Source organism: Furipterus horrens, unplaced genomic scaffold (assembly GCF_987537825.1).
Source record: "Furipterus horrens unplaced genomic scaffold, mFurHor1.1.pri manual_scaffold_12, whole genome shotgun sequence".
Taxonomy (NCBI): domain Eukaryota; kingdom Metazoa; phylum Chordata; class Mammalia; order Chiroptera; family Furipteridae; genus Furipterus; species Furipterus horrens.
The window spans coordinates 4,858,413-4,878,798 of NW_028327182.1; the positions used below are offsets into that span (position 1 = coordinate 4,858,413).

A 20,386-nucleotide genomic window follows, 5' to 3' on the forward strand; every position below is an offset into this window, starting at 1 on the left:
TGAAACCGTCACTCAGAGCGAGACAGAACATTATCAGCAAGGAATACTTAGTTTGATGTCACTTGCTAGCCAGTGGAAAATCCATCCTCAGTATAATAAAGTTTATGAAAATCACATTTAATAGTTACTAAGTCATTTTTCGATGTCTTATATATTCTCAAAAATTTTTGTTGTTGTTGTTTAATGTTGACAAAGGGCACTGACCCTTTCATCTCAAATTCACAGGTTCCCTGGGGAAGACCCTGTCCCAATTGCACCGGCCCCGCCCAACTCTAAGGCAGGGCGGACCCTGCAAAGTGCCCACCTGCTGTATGAGGGGGCTTAGGCTGAGGGTCACAAACGGAGACCGAAATGCACCCTTGCTCTCTCTATGGCCCCTTGTATGTATAATCTTATTTATCTGAGTCTTCTTGTTTTTCCTTATTGAGTCTAGCCAGAGGTTTGTCAATTTTATTGATCTTTTCAAAGAACCAGCTCTTCATTAATTTTTTCCTATTGTCTTCTTGTTCTCTATTTTCTTTCATTCTGCTCTAATTTTTATTATTTCTTTTCTTCTGTCTGTGGAGTTCATTTGTTCTTTTTCTAGTATTTTAAGATGAAATGTTAGACTGTTTGAGATTTTTCTTGTTTGTGATGGTAGGCCTGTGGTGCTATGAACTTCCCTCTTTGTACTGCTTTTGCTGCGTCCCCCAAATTTGGGTATGTCACGTTGTCATCTTCATTTGTCTCTAGGTATCCTTTGTTCCTTCTTTTATGTGTTCTTGGACCTGGTGTTGTTCAGTAGATGTTGTTTGACCTGCACACATCTGTGGTTTGTCCAGCTTTTTTCTTGTTGTTGATTTTATTTCTGAGCTTGTTAAGTTGCTATTCTGAGTTTTGTTGTATCATCAGTTTCAGAACTGCAAAGTTGAATGTTCTGTCATTTAAATCACTACCTTCCATGTCTTTAAGTTTATTTTCTGGATATTTTATATTTTCTTTCTGAACTCCCTTGTTACCTTGGTTATTTTACTTATTGTGCTTGATGGATTCTTTCTTTGCCTGGACTTTTAAACGTAGTGACATCTTCAAGGACTGTTTTGCTTTCAACAATTTAGCAGGTTGACAAGGACAGGTCTTTCTTTTGTTTTCCATTAGGTGGTGCTATTGGGCAAATTCTTTTCTCTTACCTGCGTTACCGACGGCATTAACTGTCCCATCTCAGAGAATGTCCACTTCATTCAGTGGCTTCCCCTGCCACTCTGGGAGTTAAGTCAACCTCTCGGCAGGCCCTGTAGGGCCCTCCCGGATCAGCCTCGCCCCTTTGCTAGCCTCGATTATTTCCCCTCCCGCCCTGCCCTGACTCCTCGCAAAGCCTCACTTACCCATATGTACTGCTTTCCCCCCTTGCAGCTGTGTGCTTGGTTCCCTCCTTCGAAACTCCTCCTGCTGCTCGAAGACTCAGCCCTCACCTCCTCCAGACGCCCTTCTTGGTTTTCTGGGTCGGGTTATGTGCCCAGTCCCTGCGTATTCAAGGCCTTGCTCCGCTGGCGCCCTGAACACGCGCGTCTACAATTCTCAGCGGACTTCCTTCCCTCGCTGCAGGGGAAGCTATTCGGGAAACGAGGCTCTGCCTTTCCCCCCCCCCAATTCACAGTGCTTCGTACAAAGCTCGGAATGGAAATGGAAATGGAAATGGAAATCCGGAGCCGGAGTCCCTAAGGCGGTTTGACGTTGTAGTCAACACCGGCAACTCCTGCGGTGCACCTGAAGCCAAGCTGTATCGACTCCATCTTTCCCTTGGGCCCTTCAGCTGCCAAGAGAGGGGGGGTCTGCTGCATGGGCAACAGCAGACCCTCCATATCACCCTGCCCAGGCTCTGTAGCTTCAGCTCCACTGGAGAGGACACTCCAGCGTCATCGCAAGATGTCGATTCAACATGGGAGGAGACAGATACCGTGTCACTCCCGAGTCGGACTGCACAGCCATTCTCGGCGGTGCAGATAGACTCTTAAGAAGCTATGCCATCGTCTCTCGAGACGGACGGCTGCCGACGACCTGCGTTACCGACGGCATTAACTGTCCCATCTCAAAGAATGTCCACTTCATTCAATGGCTTCCTCTGCCACTCTGGGAGTTAAGTCAACTGATGGACCTTCACTAGGGTTCTGAGTGCATGCCATGTTTTCATGTCTCGCGCGCAGGGAGAGAGAGAGAACCCTGTTATAAGAGGGTGAGCACGTGGCCGGTAGAGATGTAAGCCGAAAACTGGCCGGCTGGGAAGCTGAGATACTGAAGGCGGAGGAGTGGCAGCCCGGCAGTGCTTAGAGCATCAGTTGGTAGAACCGTACCTCTCCCCTCCCCTCTCCTTCCAGAAGGCTTACTGTACTCATCCGGCAGGAAGAAGAGATGCTGTGGTTTTCCCCTCAGGCACATGGCTCCAGAGCCCGTGCTAATCTCCAGGCTCTGTTGCCTCAAGTATGCTGGGCCCTCCAAAGAATGATTGCATCCCTTTATTTCTGTTTTTTGTTTCTTTGATTTTATTTTTTAAATTTTATTTATTCTTTTTTAGGGAGAAGGGAAGGAAGGGAAGGAGAACGAGAGGTAGAGAATCATCAATGTGTGGTTGCCTCTCACACGCCCCCAACTGGGTACCTGGCCCACAACCCGAGGCATGTGCCCTGACTGGGAATCAAGCCTTTGTTCAATCCACTGAACCACACCAGCCAGGCCTATTTTTGTATTTTATTTAGTGATTATATCTGTCTGTGCTTGCTCAGAAGAATCAGTTTTCCAATAGCATTTTAAATGTTTATAAGTGGCCAAGTATCTAAGAACACAGAGCAAGATACTCATGATAATTTTTACAAAACTTCATAAAAATTCAAATACCCAGATCCCTTCCCAAACCTACTAAAACCGGACCTTTAAGAACATTACCAGGCAGCCATTAAGACATTTAAAAAATAATAATAGGGTAAAAAAATGTCCACATATAATTCTCAAGCCCAACCATAGTTAAGACAACTGATGTAGCCCAAAGTTATAAGTGTACACGCACTTCCCCACCTCCCCCACTCATTAGTGTTGCCTTCCAGATGTTTTGAGATCTGGAGTGCTTGGGCTTGGGATCTGCCTGCTGAGCTGTCGCTCAGGCCACAGACCCAGAGCTCCACCTCACTGGGGTGGGGGTGGGGGTAGAGGAAGTAGTCAAAAGGTACAAGCTTCCAGTTGTAAGCTAAATAAATACTAGGCACGTAATGTACAATACGTTATAGCTGACACTGCTGTACAACATGTGAGAGTTGTTAAAAGAGTACATCCAAAGAAACCTCTCACAAGGAGCAAAGGTGTTTTCCTCTTTCCTTTTTATTGTACCTATGTGAAAAGATGGCTGGTAGCTGGACCTACTGCGGTAATCATTACACAATTCATGTAAATCAAACCATCGTGCCGTATGCCTTAAACTTATACAGTGAGGGATGTCAATTGTTTCTCCATGAAACTGGAAAACAAAGCAGAATTGCCCCCCCCCACACACACACTTAAACTCCTGTCCTACCAGTTCTTTCATGGGATAGAAATTACCCTTTTATTTCACACAATCAGAAATCCAAATCCATGTTTATTTCTAATGCAACCCAAGCTCTACCTGATTCCAGAGAAAGATTTGAGGGAGTTTTCCATGAAAGTTACAGCAGCTGCGAAGAATATTCTATGGGAGTTGAAATTGTGTAATCAAAGCATTTCTCCTTCTTTTTCATTAATTAAAAGTACCCCTGAATCAGAGATAATTTATGTTTTTTAATTATTTGCAACCCCAATTAATACTTTGTTAAAACATACCCACGTGGTCTCAGGGCCACATCCTTCCAGTGGTGAAATTATTTCACCTTTTAGTATCATTAACCAGTGCGTTGTGAAATCCTGTTGAAATAGCGAAGGCTCCCTCTGCCATGTAGCCACTCTGTCCCCTTACCGCTGACCTACGTCACACCTGCCCCTTCATCACAGAGCCAGCTGCATTGATGTCCCTGGATTGTGCAACTCTTAAGTGCAGCAAACAGCGACCTGGAGCAAAGAGGTCAGTGCATGGATTTGTTTGCTGTGTTGAACCCAGGTCTGAAATAGTATTTGACCTATGCACATTGAAATCAGTGATTCATCTAAAATTCCATTCTCAAGAGGACATCAGATTCCTGGGGAATGAATGGCCCTTAAGGCACAGTTTGTACAGACACTTTAACAATCCAATGCCCACCAATCAGTGCTCTGAGCTCTTGTGGGATGGTAGGTAAGCTTTTGGACATCTGTATGCTTGTTTCCCTATTCCTAAAATGAAGCTAGAAGAAGGAGCCACTGCTGTGAGGACTTTTAAGCTGCAGAAGTGATTTAATAAAATATTACGGAGGAAGAGCTCTTCCAGGAGTAAGAACTCCTAGTTCCTGCAGCTTTCTGGCTCTTTAAGAGGAAGCCTTCTGGAAGGCATTACTGTGTCGTGTAGTGGTTAAGAACATGTGAGCTTTGTTGAACAGCAAGAACTGCACAAGAATGGACGCGGAAAGCACTTTGACGAGTCCCAACTCTTCCCTTTGTACCTGTGCAGCACTGAGCAAGTGACGGGACCCCTCTGAGCCCGTTTCTTCCCCGGCTTCACTCACGTGTGGGACAGCAAGCAAAACAGCAAGCACGGGCCCTGACCAGTGCGGTTCAGTGGGTTGGGCGTCATCCCACAAAGCAAAAGGCTGCTGGTTCGATCCCCAGTCAGGGCACGTGTTTGGATTGCGAGTTCCGTCCCAGGTCAGGGAGCAAATGAGAACCGGGGGATGTTTCTCTCTCACATCCATGTTTCTTTTTCTTCCTCTTCCTCCCTCCCTTGGCCCCCCGCGCTCCCCCCAAAAAGCCCCAGCAAGCAGCAGAAAAAGGATGAGAGTTTGTGCAAAAAATAAAATAAATAAATAAAGGAACAACCCTGTGAGGGTAGAAGAGGAAGGGGCTGAAGGGAGGGAAGCAACGTATGCGGGGCGAGGGGACCCGGGCTCAGCAGGGGCGCCAGCAGGGATCTGAGCTGCGGTCACAGGAGCACACGGTCAGTTGCTCCGGAAGCGAGAGCTTCCAAGGAGTTGCAGTCCGTGACGACTAGGGTTTTAAAAGGTTAAATGACTCATTGAAGGTCACACGGAGATTCTTCTGAAAACGTTCTTGGCTCCAGTACGGAGCTCCCTCCAGTCTGTAACAGATCTGGGTCTATCCTTCATACCCTTGCCGTGAGGCCTCCTGTTTCTAGTTTGAAAAAGCCACCAGGCCAGGGCCTGTTGCCAGCCCCTCGGCCCTCTAGGACTTTGGAAGGGAGGCTACGCGCCTGGATCTGCCTCCCAGGCTACGTGTGCCTGGAGGCCAGCCATCGAAACCCCCTGGCTTGGTCCCATAATTAAATCTTGTTCCAGAAGCTTGAGTTCGCAAGTGCGGACCTTGTGAACAAGCCTGAGCTGTTTTGCTGCGAGTCCCCCGTTTACCACGAGGGTCTGTGCACTTGTGCGCAAGTCAAATATTTAAGACACTGGCCCGCGCCAAAAATCTCTTTATTACCTCGGCCATAGTCCAGCACCGCGCACACACACACAGGGCAGAAAGCTGCCAGAGAAAACGATACCATGTTTTAGGGGAGAAAAGCCCATGTGGGAACGAAGCCCGCCCCGGAGCAGGCAGCAGGCGGTGGCCGAGCGCTCCCGGGCACTGAGCAGGTGTGAGCCGCGTCCTAGGGCGCAGGAGAAAACGGCCTTCCTCCGGGTCCCCAACAAATTCCACCGGCAGTGCTTTTCGGGGAACTGCCGAGAGCCACGGGAAAGCCTAAGCGCCCGGGGAGGCCGACGCAGAATTAGTTTTCATCGGTGGAGATGGGTTTCCGTGGGCAGGGCAGAATGGGAAATGTTTGGGATGCTTTTCTTAAAAAAAAAAATTTTTTTTAAGCCGGCAATAGCAAATTAATTTTTCATCACTTCCTCTCCAGTACTTGCATCCTCAATTATAACTTGACATGAAGCCCTTGAGCTCCGAGTCCCCGCAAGGTGAACCGGCCCAAAGACTCCCGGAGGACCTCCGGGGATCCCCGGGGACCCCGGGGGCGGAGAGTAAGCCCGGCAGCGCCCCGGGCCCCGGCGCCCGTCCGTCCCGCGGCCTCTGCGAGCCGCCGCCGCCGCCGCACCGCTACCACTTCCGCTTCCCGGCCCGGCTCCGGCCTCCCGGGCGGCCGCTGCTGCGCTCCAGGGCCCCGCCGGGCCGCCCGCCTCGGGGCGCTCCCGCGCGGGGGCGGGGCGGGGGGCAGGCCCGCGGCCCACGTGGGGGTGAAGCGGCCGCCCCCGCCGCGAAGGCAGAGGGGACCGCGGGCGGCCGGAGCACAGGCAGGACGCGGGCCGCTGGCGCGGCGGTGAGCGCAGCCCCGACCTGGCGCGCGCGGGCTGCGGGGAGCCGGGAGCCGGGAGCGGGGAGCGGGCAGGCCTCCGCGCCCGGGCAGCGCGACCTTCCCGGGCAGCCAGGGAGCTGGCCAGCGCGCGGCACACGTGCCCAGGGACCCGCGGGCGCCCGGGGTGCGCAGCCTCCTTCCCGCGGTGGTCACCTGCTGGGGCGCGTTGCCCTCCTTTGCCCCCGGTCGTGTCATGTGGCCTCCGGGCTGCGCGCCCTCTGCACGCGATCGCTGGGGCGGACCATGCGCTTTTGAATGGGAGGCTCTTGCAGGTTGCTGGGCAGTTAGCGAGCGGTCAGCGCCGGCAGGGAAACTTGGAACTCGCGTCCTTAAGCGGCCCCGCGTGCGGACGAGGGTCCCGGGGCTCAGGGCCAGGGGCGCCTCTTCGGCTGCTTAGTAGGGAGGCCGGTGTGCGCCCCGGCGCCCTTCTGCCCCAGCCTCAGTAACTGCGGGAGGGCGGCTTCCTCCTGGGCCCGCTTTACCCTGGAGCTAGATCCGTCTTGTAGAATGAGGCCTCATGGGATCCTCCCTTTAGAGAAATTAATTTCCCTGGGGAGCAGTTAAGAGGCACGGTCAGTCTCTTGTCTCTCCTGGAGTCAGACCCTGGTGTTGTTTCAAAGGGGGATATAGGGACGCTGAAAGGGTCCAGATTTTATGTTCCAGATGGCACTGAAGGCCGACGAATCCCCCCAAGCCGTAGGTCTCCTTTGAGCCAGCCACCGTTCCTGCAAGGTGGCCTGACTCTGGATCATGCAGGTGTTCAGTGGGATGAGCAATCAAAACTGTTCCTTGTTCATGGAGAAGTCACTTCCATAGTTTGAAGACCATACGGAACTGGTTGCTCAACTGGTGATTTTAATGCTCTGTGAATGACTCACCTTTCCTTTTCGTAGTCTGTCTTGTCTGTCCCTCAGCAATTGTTGATTTTTGTCTAAAGGGAGAGGAGTGGGCTCTTGTTTTTGCACTGAATCACAATTTCCAGGAGAGGGGCCTAGTCAGGTGGATGTTGAACAGGTGCCCCGGGTGCGTCTCACCGAGCAAATCTGGGGCTCAGCGGAGCAGGCCTTGCTTCTCAAAGTGTGGCTGGTGGTCACGCTTTATTAGCAGGTCAAGACTGGCAGCATTTCTGGTCCCACCTGAGACCTGTCAGTCGGACTGCACTTCACGGAGGTCCCCTAGGTGATTCGTGTGCACATGGTAGCGGAGACGATCTGGTGGCACCTGGGATGACTAGAACCGATGTTTGGTGCTGTGCTCTGTGGTGGCTCTAAGAACCTGTGATGTGCAGTCACAGTTCCTGATCACATCTGTCCCACTGGGCTATTTGTGATTGCCCTTGTATTATAATAACACTTTTATTATTAACGTTGTATAGATGAGGACTCCCAGCTTCAGGGGCCCAGGGGGCCTCCCTTGGGGGCAGAGATCCCAGGCATTCAGACCCCAGCAGTGTCCTAACCTGTCCTTCCCGCGCCCACCCAGACCACCTGCTTTGTGACCTTCCCTAAGGGACCCGGTGCAAGCTCTGTCTGATTTTAGAACTGAGCCTGTGGAGCGAGGATTCCTCACAGGCCTCTGAAAAGCTCGTTTGCTGTGGCTGAGGACGTGTGTGGCTGGCTGACTTATTTGGCATTTGTTTCTAAGGGTTTCGGGATGGTTGGAGTGAGGTGCCCCTCACCAGTGGCTGTAGCCTGGATACTCAAGGAAGGTTCTTGATCTGGGAACCGTTGGTGGGGAGGTGGTGAGCGGGCCAGTCACCAGGCTTCCCTCTGGAGCAGCGGAGAGCTGACTTCCCAGCGCCCCGAGGTTCAGGCCCGGTAGCCAGGCAGCAGGCCTGTCTGATGGTGAACTCTTGCCTCCCTGCAGGGGTATGAGGTGCCCGTCATAAGCTCCAGGGAGCTGCCTCCGACGGAGCCCAGCAGAGGAGGGCAAACATGAAGTCCAATCCTGCCATCCAAGCCGCCATCGACCTCACGGCAGGGGCTGCAGGTAATCCCCGCGAAAACTGCATCCGCTGCTCCTCGAGGGCTTTCTGCAAGCGAGAGGGAGGGAAGCGTGGCGAACACATCGCCTTTGTCACCCCCAGACCGATAGGCCTTAACTCGGAACGAAGCTGTGGAACGGAAGGGTGCCCTGGAGTTCCCAGCACTGCAGAAGGGAGAACAGTTCCCATTAAGACCGTATGAGTCAGGGTGCAGGGTGGGAGGGCCCCAAGCTCACAGCTGGAAAACATCGCCCCTCAGAGCTGAAGTCCCCTGTTCGTTGTCACATGGCTGGGATGTGCTGGTGACTCGGGGTTCTGCTCCAAGCCCAGCAGTCTTCAGAGCCCTCGTGTAAAAATGGCACTGTGCCTTTTCTCCAGGGAATCCCAGTTACTAGCCTCACTCCTGTCAGGGACAGAAAGGACACCCTTTAGAAATGTCTTTGGTAAATGAGACTGCCCCTCACTGGATCTCAAAGTGCTGAAGGTAACGTGCAGCCCTAGGATTTGCTGGGGGAGGGTGCTCTGGCCTCCAGCTCAGACTTTGGCCCCACGGGGCCCAGGTAAGTGCTCCCGGTGCAGCGTGTAACACGCAGGCCACGCTTTAGAAAGATCACCTTTGCTCAGCCTGACGCAAGGGGCAGAATGGGCGGGGTTGGCTGGTCACGTGTTCTCCAGATTCCTGTGTTACCGTAGGGCTGAAGAGCATGCACACGCTCAGACTTGCTGGGCGAAGACCTTGGTTTGCCCTTGACTCCTGCCCCGATTCTTATAATGGGTTATAGCTCCCAAGAGTGGTGGGTTGTGCTCACTGTCCTCTTAGCAGTGGGACTTTGTGGCTCAGCAGATCAAGTGCGTTCAGACGGCCACCTACTCTCATCCTGTCATTTGCTTCATTGTAAAAAAGAAATTGCGGTTCAGAGGGAAAAAAGAAGTATTTTCCCATGAACCAAAGGTCAGCCAAGGTGAGCTAATGAGGAACCAAAGGTCGGCCAAGGTGAGCTAATGAGGAAGGCTGATAAGGAGTATAGTGTAGGGCACCAGTTCCCAGTTAGAGGCCTCAAGGGGGCGGGGAAACGAGGGGCCTCTGTGTTCTGCCCCCCTGACCTTTGCCTGCTCTGTGCCTCTGGGTCAGCCCCTCACCCAGCTGTGGAATCCAGCTGCAGCCCCTCAGGCCCCACGCCCCCATCCCATGCCCGTCCTGGCCACGGAAACCAGCCGTGAGAGCATTTGGGTCTCTGCGGTTGGCGGATATTTAACTGCAGGAGAGGTTCTCATCTCAGCTTTTGGAGATTATGTCCTTGGGTCCATCAGAGATGTCAGATCTGCTGTGATAGAGCTGAAAAGCCTACCTTTTCCTAGAGAGGCACCCGTGTGCCACATTTACAATGCACAGTGAATTTTAAAGCTGTAAATTGCAACCAGATTGTTCAGAGTCTGGTGTGTAAGGCATGGTGACCACCATATACAATACTGTGTACACCTACCGGGCTCTTATACATGCTAACAACGTGTACTTTTCCTGGTAACTGTGGGAGGGGTCTCTTCCTGCCCTGGAAACAGGGGCGCCCTTCTCTGATGCCGCACTGCCCTGGGTGGTCCGACTTCCAGGAACAGCAGGCTTCTCTGCAGGCGGTCTGTGTTCTCCACCTGGTGAGGGGCTCCTGGGCCTGAGCAGAGGAGGTTCCTGTTAGTGACCTAGAACTCCCTCTGTGTGGAAGCAGCCGTCCCCTTTGGGAGGGGTCCCCAGCCTCACCCGATGAGCCCACGTGGGAAAGAGGCCCAGTGGGCTCGTTCAGGTTCGCACAGCTGGATGGTGTAGGCACAGGGCGGGGACCCGGGCTGCGGGCTGCCTTGTCTGGTTCTCTCGTCCTCCTTGTTTTAATCCTACGTACCTAAGGGGCTGACAGCAGCCCTGCAGGCGGGGTTAGCCCGGAGCCTTCAGTGGCCCAGCGCTCTGCGGGGGAACCGGTGAGGCCTTGGCACTTCCCTGCTGGCCAGGAGCACAGGGCCGCGAGGGCTTTGCAGACACAGCCCCCCGCCACGGGCAGGATCAGTATGCAGGTGCAGAGCCCCTGGGGGTCCGGGGCCATGTGGGTGTGAAATACTCGGGGCCTTCTGGGTCTCTCTTTAAGCAAACCTGCCCGCCAAGCAGTCTGTTAGTCCGCCTGTCTACCAGGAAGTGGCCGATGTCTGGCTGCAGCTGCCGCGGGGGAGGCCCCAGCAGAGGACGGGGAGGGAGTGGAAGAAGAGGTAACGGGGTCACGAGTGGGACGAGGCAGCCTACGTCTCAGAAGTTTAATCGCGCCAAGGGGAGGCCCGTTTGGGAAGCAGAAAGCGCGCACTCCCGGGCACAGCCATGCTCCTGAAGGCTTGTGTCCCGTCTGCAGGGGGCACAGCGTGTGTGCTGACCGGGCAGCCCTTCGACACGATGAAGGTGAAGATGCAGACGTTCCCCGACCTGTACAGGGGCCTCACCGACTGCTGCCTGAAGACCTACTCGCAGGTGGGCTTCCGGGGCTTCTACAAGGGGACCAGCCCCGCGCTCATCGCCAACATTGCGGAGAACTCCGTCCTCTTCATGTGCTACGGCTTCTGCCAGCAGGTGGTGCGGAAGGCGGCGGGCTTGGACAGGCAGGCGAAGCTCAGGTGAGTGTCGCACGCGCGGCGCGGCAGTTCATGGAGAAGAGCGTTGCCTTTCGGAAAATAACACCTTTCTTTCCGACAGCAGATGCATTATGACCGGACTGGAATGCACGTTTGCATTACAGCGAAGGAGAGTCGCCCACCCTCTGCGGAGGGGGCGCCACCCTGGGCACAGGCGTTCTGGGGGGGGGGGGGGCGAGGTTTGCAGGTGCTGATGGGGTGGGGGGTGGTGCGGGCTGCTTCTCTTGTGGGCAGAAGCGCTGGACAGAAACCATGGATGCAAAACGTGGCCCGAGCTTCAGGTTCTACTCTGTGGGCTAAATGAAGAGTCTGGGAAGAGGCTGCCCGGACCACACAGGCCTGAGGAGAAACGTGGGCTTTTAGGAAGGGTCAGAAGCAGCTGAGAAAATACAGGTGGCCCTTCTTTGGCCAGGTCCGCCCCAGACAGCGGACTTCGGCTGGCGTCCTGTCTTCCTTGGGCGCTTACTATACAGACACTAAAGAGAACTTAGAAACCTCTGGGATGTTGGCCCGTGCCACCTCTCAACACTGATGTATTTGAAAGGACTTAAAACTCTGAAGTGAGCCTCGTGGTTGCAAAGCGCAGGTGTTCCGGTTGTTTTGGTAGGAATTTGAAATCCCATTGCAACTGAGGGGGCCCACGGGACGGAAGTAGGTTCCTTTGCTCCAGAAATGTTCTCTCGGAGGCGCCTAGAGGTCTAAAGATGGTCCCTTTTATGGGCAGGAGCGCTGTCGTGATAGACGGAGCCTGTTCTTTAAAAGCTCGGGGCCAGGCGAGCTCGTTCAGGCAGGCAGTGTTGGGGGAGTGGGAGCAGAGCATGGGGCCCAGGGCCTTCCAGCAGAGAGGGCCGCGGAGAAGGAGAGGAAAGGCAGTTGGCAGAGAACAAACCGGGCGGCAGAGGAGCCCTCTTGCTTTTGGCCTAAACCAGCGCTGGCTTCTGTTTTGAACTCAAGAGTCGTCTTTGTCATCTTGCGGAATGGAGTTTGCCTGTCCCCGGCTGGGGACGTGCTGCCTTAGAGCCTCCAGCGCTCTGGCACGTGTGCGATGTGCTTCAGCGCCACTGTGGTCACGGGACGGGCAGGGCGGCGCTGGTTCCACAGACGGGCAGGGGCAGGGCAGATCCCAACCTGCTCGGTGTCACCGGGCGGTGACCAAGGAAGCCAGGGCTGCCGCCCGTGTCCCGGGAGCCCCCACCCAGCATGCTCTCCATAGGACCCCAGTCGGGGCTCGGGGGCATTTTGTAGGGCTCAGGTCTGGAGAGAAGGCTAATACGCAGAGCAGTGGAAGGTGAGAACTGCCTGCGAGGGCCTGTTGTGAGTGTCTGCAGTGACGCTGTGAACACTTGTCTGGCCTCGGGTGGGGCGCTGCGGCGAGGGGCGGTGTCCTTTGACCTTTGACTGGACGGGGTCTTCCATGGCAGTAGTGTTCAGGTCTTGTTTGCTGAACAGGTGACCAACAGTTGATTCTTACAAAACCCCAGCCTACGCCTGCTGCCATTTCAACTCCAGCTCTAAATGCTTTCTCTTGAGGCCCAAGCGGGGGCCTGCGGACCTCATGCAGGGCACCGACCATGGACGTCTTCGTTAGAAAGCCACGGTCCCCCGCGGTCTGCCCTGGCCTTGGGGTCGCGCAGGCGCCCGAGCCAGGGCCGCGTCTGAGGTGGGATGGGCCGCTCCACTGACTGATGCCACCTTCGGTCCAGCAAACCTGGCAAACGGGGTCGTGACCCTGATGGACTATTGCCCGTCAGCCAGTTGACCTCGAGTCCCGAGGGGGGCCAAGTATGGATCTGCAGGCCAGCCCAGAGACAGCAGAGCTCGTTTTAGGCTTTGGCTTTGCCAACTGAGGGAAGGGGGTGTGTGAGTGGGAAGGAAGGGGGTGCGTGGGGAGCAGCCCCCACACCCCGCGCTTCTGGCTCTGCTGTGGAAACGGCCTCCCGTCCAGTTCTTGAAATCCAAAGGAAGCCACAAGCTGTGCCTTCCCCCTGGGAGAAAGCTGCTCCCAGCCTACCTCCTGAGACCCGCATCCGTCCACCCGCGGCACCAAGGCCGGGCCACCAGGGGACAGGACATCGGGGCCGGGACTGGAGGTGGCCCTTGATTTGACACTGTGTTTGACCTCCGTTTATGTAACTGTTAGTCGATTGTCACTTTAGGACGACTGCACGTGGTAGGTCTGTTAAGCTCAGTTCTTCCGGAGAAGAGCTGCAGGGGGGGCTCTGTACCTGCGGCAGGAAGCCAGCGGGACTCCCGCCCCCGGGCTTTTGGAAATCCGCGAGTGGGGCTGGCCCAGCGACGGCAGGCTGCCGGCCCTTAGCAAGCATCAGGGAGCCGCAGGCCTGCCGGGGCTGCTCTGTCTTTGCTGCCGGCCCTTAGCGAGCATCAGGGAGCCGCAGGCCTGCCGGGGCTGCTCTGTCTTTCCTGCCCACCAAAGGGCCGTTTTGCCCCCCGTGCCAGGGCGGGAGGGGTCGTCTTTTCAGGCCCCAGGACCTCTCAGAGAAGTCTTCCTGACAGTTTGTTTCTTAGACTTTGCCCCGTGCTCTTGAGCTCTGTTGGGTTCCAGTGTCACCATCCACTGGGGACTGGCTGGCGGTACGAAACGGACACGGGGCGAGGAGGTGACCACTTCTGTGTTTGTCTTCACGTGCGTCCCTGCCTCCGTTCATATGCGCGTCCAGCTCAGCCGTTCCACCTCCGGCGGCCGGCCCCGCCGACCCACAAGGGCTTCACCCTCGTCACACGCCCTGTGCTCCCGAGGTCAGCAGAGCATCAGCAGGACTTGGAAATCTTTCTGGAATGCGTGACATTTTGGTTAAAGATTTACCCTGGGCCCTGACTGGTGGGGCTCAGTGGACTGAGCGGCGGCCTGCCAATCAAAAGGTCACAGGTTCGATTCCCAGTCAGGGCACGTGCCTGGGTTGTGGGCCAGGTCCCCAGTTGGGGGCGTACCAGTGGCCACCAATCGATGTATCTCTCACACGACAATGTTTCTCTCCCTCTTTCTCCCTCCCTTCTCCTCCCTCTAAAAAATAAATAAATAAAATCTAAAAAAAAAAAAAAACTTACCCTGGGTTTTCATTGCTGGCAGATATGCTCTGTGTCTGCTCCAGGCCTGACTTCGGCCTCAGAACCTAGTTCTACCTAAAGCTTAGAGGCAGACACCCTGACGTGTTCGACGTTACGAGTGCATGTTTCAGGGTGGTGGGACTCGGCGTGATTTTCTCCCTTCTCGCCGTGCTTTGTTTTGCATGTCACTGTGTGTCTTGGTTCTGGTTGCCATAACTAAATGGCATTGACTCGAAGGCTTAAAAAACAGACATTTGTTCTCACAGTTCTGGAGGCTGGGAAGGCCGAGAGGAGGGTGCCGGCTGGCTCGCTGTGGAGGGAGGGCCCTCCTCCTGGCTTGCAGAGGGTCGGTCACCTTCCTTCCTGTGCTCTGCGTGGCAGAGAGAGCACAAGCCGGCTCTCTGGGCCCTTCTGATAAGGGTTCTGATCCCACCTAACGACTCCACCCTCCTGACCTCATCTAAACCGAATTACCTCCCAGAGGCCCTCCTCAAATACCATCCCACTGCGGATGGGAGACTCACACATTCAGTCCGTAGCACTGTGACCCATAAAAGGAGCGTGGATTTTACAGTCAGGCAGACCTGGGTTTGAATCCCAGCGTCGCCACCTAGCAGCTGTGTGACTTCAGTCACGTGGTTTGCCCCACGTGGAAACGGGGTATTGCTGTCGGCCTCACAGGGCTGTGGGATGCTTAGATGCCAGTGTGCTTCTCTCCGCTTATCCTCGCTCTCCCGGGCTTGTGTCCTTCCAGCGACCTGCACAATGCCGCGGCGGGGTCCTTCGCCTCCGCGTTCGCGTCGCTGGTGCTCTGCCCCACGGAGCTGGTGAAGTGCCGGCTGCAGACCATGTATGAGATGGAGGCCTCAGGCAGGATCGCCAAGAGCCAGAAGTAAGTACCCCGGGCTCCAGCGGGGTCTCAGCTGCCGTAGTGTGTTGAGTATTTTGTAATTTGATCTTGTACTAAAATTAAGTCGTAGATAGATAGGAAAACAGATTTATCTGCTGTAAAATATGGTGTTTCTAGAACATTTTCCCCAACCGGTGGGAGGGTAATTTTCTGAACAGACTACCTATGATGTTGGACCCAGCACCCCACACAACAGGTATTTAATATCCAGAAGCTGCACCCCTTTGGGCCTGTTGTGTGCGTTTCTGGCCACGTTGGGAAGCACAGAGCAGGCAGCTTCAGCACTGAGAGCGGGGCCTTCCCAGGGGCTAATCTGGATTCAGACGTAAATATCTGATGCTCGTTTCCAGGATTCACATGGGTATTCGGGCTGATCAGCCCAGATCCTAGTGGTAACTTCCTTAACCAGCCCCCATTCCTGCCAGTCCTTCGGGTTTACCTACAAAGGGCCGGACGGTTTGTTTGTGGATTTTTTTTTTAAAGATTTTATTTATTTTTAGAGAGAGGGGAAGGGAGGGAGAAAGGGAGGGAAAGAAACATCAGTGTGTGGTTGCCTCTCGCATGCCCCCAACAGGGGACCTGGCCCGCAGCCCAGGCCTGTGTCCTGACTGGGAATTGAACCAGCGACCTTTTGGTTCACAGGCCGGCGCTCAACCCACTGAACCACACCAGCCAGGGTGGGCCCCAGTTCTGGAAACCCATCGAAACCCTTGTGAGCATAGCGCTCTTCAATGATCAAATCACTCTCCAACTCAGTTTTTTTTCTTCGCATTATCATTTAGTCCCTTCCTATCCCCGACACCCCTGCCGTCACACGCTGGGTCCATGTCTGTCCTTTTTCCTTTGGCTCAATCCCCCGCCCCCCAGCTGTCAGCCTGCTCTCCATCTGTGAGTCTGTTGTAAAAAACGGGTATTAGCTCTTTCACATGGTCGATAATAGGTCTCCTAAAAATGTATTAACTATTTTAATAAAATTGTTCAGCTATAGAATAGTTCAGGTGATAAAACATGGCACAAAATATTTGTATCTATGCTTCTCTGGATATTTCCTCCCCACAGAAGCCTTTTCTTCTGAGTCCTGGTTCCTCTGGTTTGTAAAATAGCTGCGTCCTCCCTGGAGCTTGATGGGGCCTGTGACTGGGCACGAACGGCCTCCTCGTCTCTAACCAAACCCCCCCCCCCCCGCACCTCCCTCCTCCCCAGTACAGTCTGGTCTGTCGTGAGGAGCATCCTTGGGAAGGACGGCCCCTTGGGCTTCTACCATGGACTCTCAAGCACTTTACTGCGGGAAGTACCGGGCTATTTCTTCTTTTTCGGCGGCTACGAACTGAGTCGATCATTTTTTGCGTCAGGGAGACCAAAGGATGAACTAGGTAAACGTGCTGGCCTTGCGGGGGCGGGGTGGGCTTCCCTGTGGTGTGCTCTCAGCGGACCCCGTCGGGTCTGCATCCCCCCGTGCGGTCCACCTGGTGCTGGGAAGCCACGTGGCCCTGGCAATTGCAGGCGCCATCTGGCACCTGCTCTGGGCTGGGTCATTGTCTCAGGACGGGCTGAACCCCTGCGTCCTGAACTTCTATCCTGGAAGAACATTTGTTAATTTGTTCTGGCTCCATTTTAGGGGCAAGGAAATACAGAAATTCCTTTCCCTATGGGAAATCAGCTATAAATGGGGAAGTCACCTATGAATCATCTTGGTAATAAATCTTGCTAGTGCTTTGAGAGCAGTGGAATTGTATCGTCCTTCCTAGCTTCTTCTGTGTAGCTGCCCGACACAACATATCGATGGCTGGCTGAAATACCCCCTCCAGTGTTTCGGGCCTATTCTGGGGTTAGGCAAGCTCCCAAGCTTAACTGTTGCGTTTGATAAGACAACCTCGGTTTCTCGTGGTAAAGGAAGGATCAGGGCTGTTGAGCTTTAAAATATTAAACTACTTCCGAATGAGAATGTTGAATAGAGGCCTGTGATCAGTGGTCTCTAGCATCATTCCTCCTTGCAGGGCCATGGCCATTGCTGGGGGGCCTGCCAGTTCCATGTGAACTGGCCTGCTGGAGGATGGGGCCAGAGGGCCACCGTGCCGCGGGGACCAGCCCAAATACGAGCCTTTCTTGGGCTTCACATCCTGGCGCGATGAGGAGCCGACCAGCCTACCACAGTGGACGCGTGCTCTTAGTGTTTTGCCAGTTGCTTCAGAGAATTGTGTTCCCCAGCCCCAGCCTTTTATTTGCACCTACCTGCAACTGCTACCTTGACCTTGAGAAATGGCCCATCATTTGTTCCTGAGACAAAAGACTGTCGATTTCCTTCTCTAGGCCCTGTCCCTTTGATGTTAAGTGGTGGAGTTGGTGGAATTTGCCTCTGGCTTGCTGTGTACCCAGTGGATTGTATTAAGTCGAGAATTCAAGTTCTTTCCGTGTCTGGAAAGCAGGCAGGATTCATCGGAACCTGCATAAGTATCGTGAAAAATGAAGGTGAGTCTGGTGTCGGCACAGAGCACGTGTGCGCGGAGATAGACCACCCACGGCTGGCCCTGTTGAGGTGTAACGTGCTCTGTGGCCTGTCTCCTGCCTTTTCTAACCCCCTCTGTGCATTTGCTTCCAGCCCCCCTTTCTTTACCTTACTTTTATTATTCTCAAGCATGTTTCAGTTCTTCTTCCTAACCCCTGGGCCAGGTACCTGTCAGGATTCTTTGTTCTGAATAGCCTGGAGGGACTTATTAGAATATGGGCTTTCTTTAAGGGACAGAGACTTTGAAGTTCCCATCACTTGGTTTATGTTGTATAGATATTTTCAGAAGGTGACCCTGAGAGAACCACTAAGGGATTTAAAAGAATGTGCAGCATCCTTAATCCTAAGACTTCTGGAATTAAAAATACGCTAAGCAGCTCCTGGAGGTGACTTTCTGTCCATTTTTAAAGTTATCTGGGAGGATGAAGGTTCTCTACTTAATGTTTGTATAAGTCAGCTTTGCGCTCCTGGTGCCTGAAGAGCTGTCCTTCCAGCATCCATTATACATCTTCAAGCTTGAGATGGGAATGCGTCTGTCTTGACTTTGAAAGAGCGCACGGTAACAGTGTGCAGAAACCGTTCGATTTGTGTCCCAAAAGGGGTACAGACATCTTGTATGTTATTAACATTTGCAGTAAGCCTTCTTCAAATTTACATCATACTTCATAGTTTTACAATGTACTGACACCACCCCCACCCCCCCTTATCTAACTGGATCTTCACCACCATCCTGGGCAATGCTAACACTAGAAACAGGTCTCCAGCTTCAACGCTTTCTGCTGGCCCTGCAGGAGAAGCTGCCACAGTGCTGTGGCCTGTGGCTCTGTGGTGGCCTTCTGTCTGCCCATGGGAGGCCTCAGTCCTGCCAGATCCATCTGCCAGGAGTTACCCAGGCACGTGATGGGTGTATGTTACCAGAGCATCAACCGCCTTTGCTGGGAGACCTGACCTTGTCCGGTTTCCTGTGGTCTGCTTCGTTCCATTAGCCCAGGGAAAATTGGAAATAAGTCCTTTCATCATGTGTTGGTTTTTAATGCTATTATTGCATGCATTTGTAAGTGTAAAAACATGCTATGCAGCTTTGAGGGATACCTCTAAACAAGGGAGTCTCAGTCTTTGATCACCCTTTCTCTTCTAGGAATACTGGCCTTATATTCTGGGCTCAAACCTACTATGATACGAGCATTCCCTGCCAATGGCGCGCTATTTTTGGCCTATGAATACAGCAGGAAGTTGATGATGAGCCAGTTTGAAGCAGACTGAAGTGTTCTGGCGAACCTGGATCCAAGTTCAAGTGTTTGAGGACTGTCGTTCATCATCTCAGGGTTTCCTGGAGTACCAGACCAATGTGCAATTATTTTGATTTCAGAGCGTCTAGTTGCTGTCTTCCATTCTTCTGCCCTGAATCTTAACCTTTCTGGAAGGACCTCTATTTCACATCATTTCATTTCTGCCCATAATTGTATTGAAATAGAAAAGTTACTGCTCTTGTCTATGGTGGGACCTACAGGGTGAGACTCTGGCCCTCGGTGCCTATTCTGAAAAGATAAAGATCGTTGTATCAGGGATTTCGCACAATGGTACGTGCAGTTTGGATGCTGTGTGTTGCCAATGAGGCAGTTTTGTTCCATGTTTAATCTCAGACCACACCAGAAAAACCCAGAGGTCACCATATTCCGTGAAGATGTTTATAAATGATCACCCATTCTAGATGTAGGGTCTCTCCTAAAATCTGCTTAGCACATGCACTCTACCAAGTGGTTCAAGCTTTAAAAAGGTTTGCTGTGGTGCTTGAAAACCAAAATCTCAGATTTTAAAGGAGCGAATATACCTGCACACCGATGTGGCTTCCTGGTTTATGATTTAAACTTCAGAGTAGACATCCTGGGTTTTTCCAGGGTGCCCAGCTGTTCAGATAGTACCATTCACTTTCCGGGTGGGGTCATATTATACTCCCTGACATGCTGTGGGCTGTGGCCTAAGCGTCAGGCCTGCGGGAAGCCACGTGGCCTTCCCCTGCGCCAGCTGCCTTGCTTCCGTCCAAAGAGCGTCCCTTCGGCCGCGCTCTAGGCTGAGGAAGGGCCTGGGGTGGGGGCCGTGCTGCTGCGCTTTGTGGAGACCTTGTGGCTGACACCAGCCCTTCGCTTCTGTCTCTGGGTAGGGTTCCAGAGCATTCCATTGGACCACTGTGGGCCACTCACTCATTGCCTCCGCCAGCTGGGGACCCATCCAGGGAGTCAAGTCACAAAGCCAAGAGAAGCCCTTGTCCTCTCTTTGGTGACAGAGTGGCAGTGCTCGTGGGTGGAGTCCTCAGAACCAAACACAGTGTGTACACGCCACAGAGACACACGTCAGGGCTGGCCGGCTCTCAGGTTCCCCCCGGGGTCTGTGCCCACCATGCTTTCCCAGTGTGGGAGCCTCTGCCCTTCGGGACTGGCAGTCAGTGAACTGCACTGCTGACTGTACCTGCGGTGTGGCTTCATAAAGCAATGACGCAAGAAAGGTGGTTTGGGTTCAGCTATGCCACACGTATGCACCGACCACGCCACCCTTGTTCCTCTGAGGCCCGTGGACCTGGGGGTGGGCAGCTGTTCTTTGGCCATCTGAACAGTGCTGCGTCTGTCCAGGCTGGAAACACGGCAGCGCGGTCAATGGGACTGACTGCCAGCAGGGAGCAAACGGCTTCAGGTCCACGGTCCCCGTGCCTGGCGCCTGTGGGTGTGTCTCGGCACTGCTGCCAGTAGGCCTCACGCGTCCTTGAAAGGCTTAAATGTCTTTGACGGAGAGCGAGTCTGAGGCAGGGAAGAGGGGGAG

The 20,386-nt window shown here is 53.8% G+C and overlaps 1 protein-coding gene across 1 annotated transcript; it reads left to right on the forward strand.

Annotated features, from left to right (window-relative positions):
• Positions 1-6,323: 6,323 nt before the first annotated feature.
• Positions 6,324-19,414, forward strand: SLC25A15 (solute carrier family 25 member 15). Its single transcript, XM_090258347.1, has 7 exons — positions 6,324-6,406; positions 8,309-8,431; positions 10,814-11,072; positions 14,911-15,048; positions 16,270-16,439; positions 17,377-17,535; positions 18,711-19,414. The coding sequence occupies exons 2-7, from the start codon at positions 8,377-8,379 to the stop codon at positions 18,833-18,835; spliced, it is 906 nt and encodes a 301-aa protein (XP_090114473.1). The 5' UTR covers positions 6,324-6,406; positions 8,309-8,376; the 3' UTR covers positions 18,836-19,414.
• Positions 19,415-20,386: the final 972 nt, after the last annotated feature.

Bases quoted from the DNA above. Each gene is read 5' to 3' on its own strand.
- SLC25A15 (XM_090258347.1), top strand. From the start codon at position 8,377: ATGAAGTCCAATCCTGCCATCCAAGCCGCCATCGACCTCACGGCAGGG. The intron at 8,432-10,813 runs GTAATCCCCGCG...TCCCGTCTGCAG, and splicing joins CCTCACGGCAGGGGCTGCAG to GGGGCACAGCGTGTGTGCTG. The intron at 16,440-17,376 runs GTAAACGTGCTG...TTCCTTCTCTAG, and splicing joins GAGACCAAAGGATGAACTAG to GCCCTGTCCCTTTGATGTTA.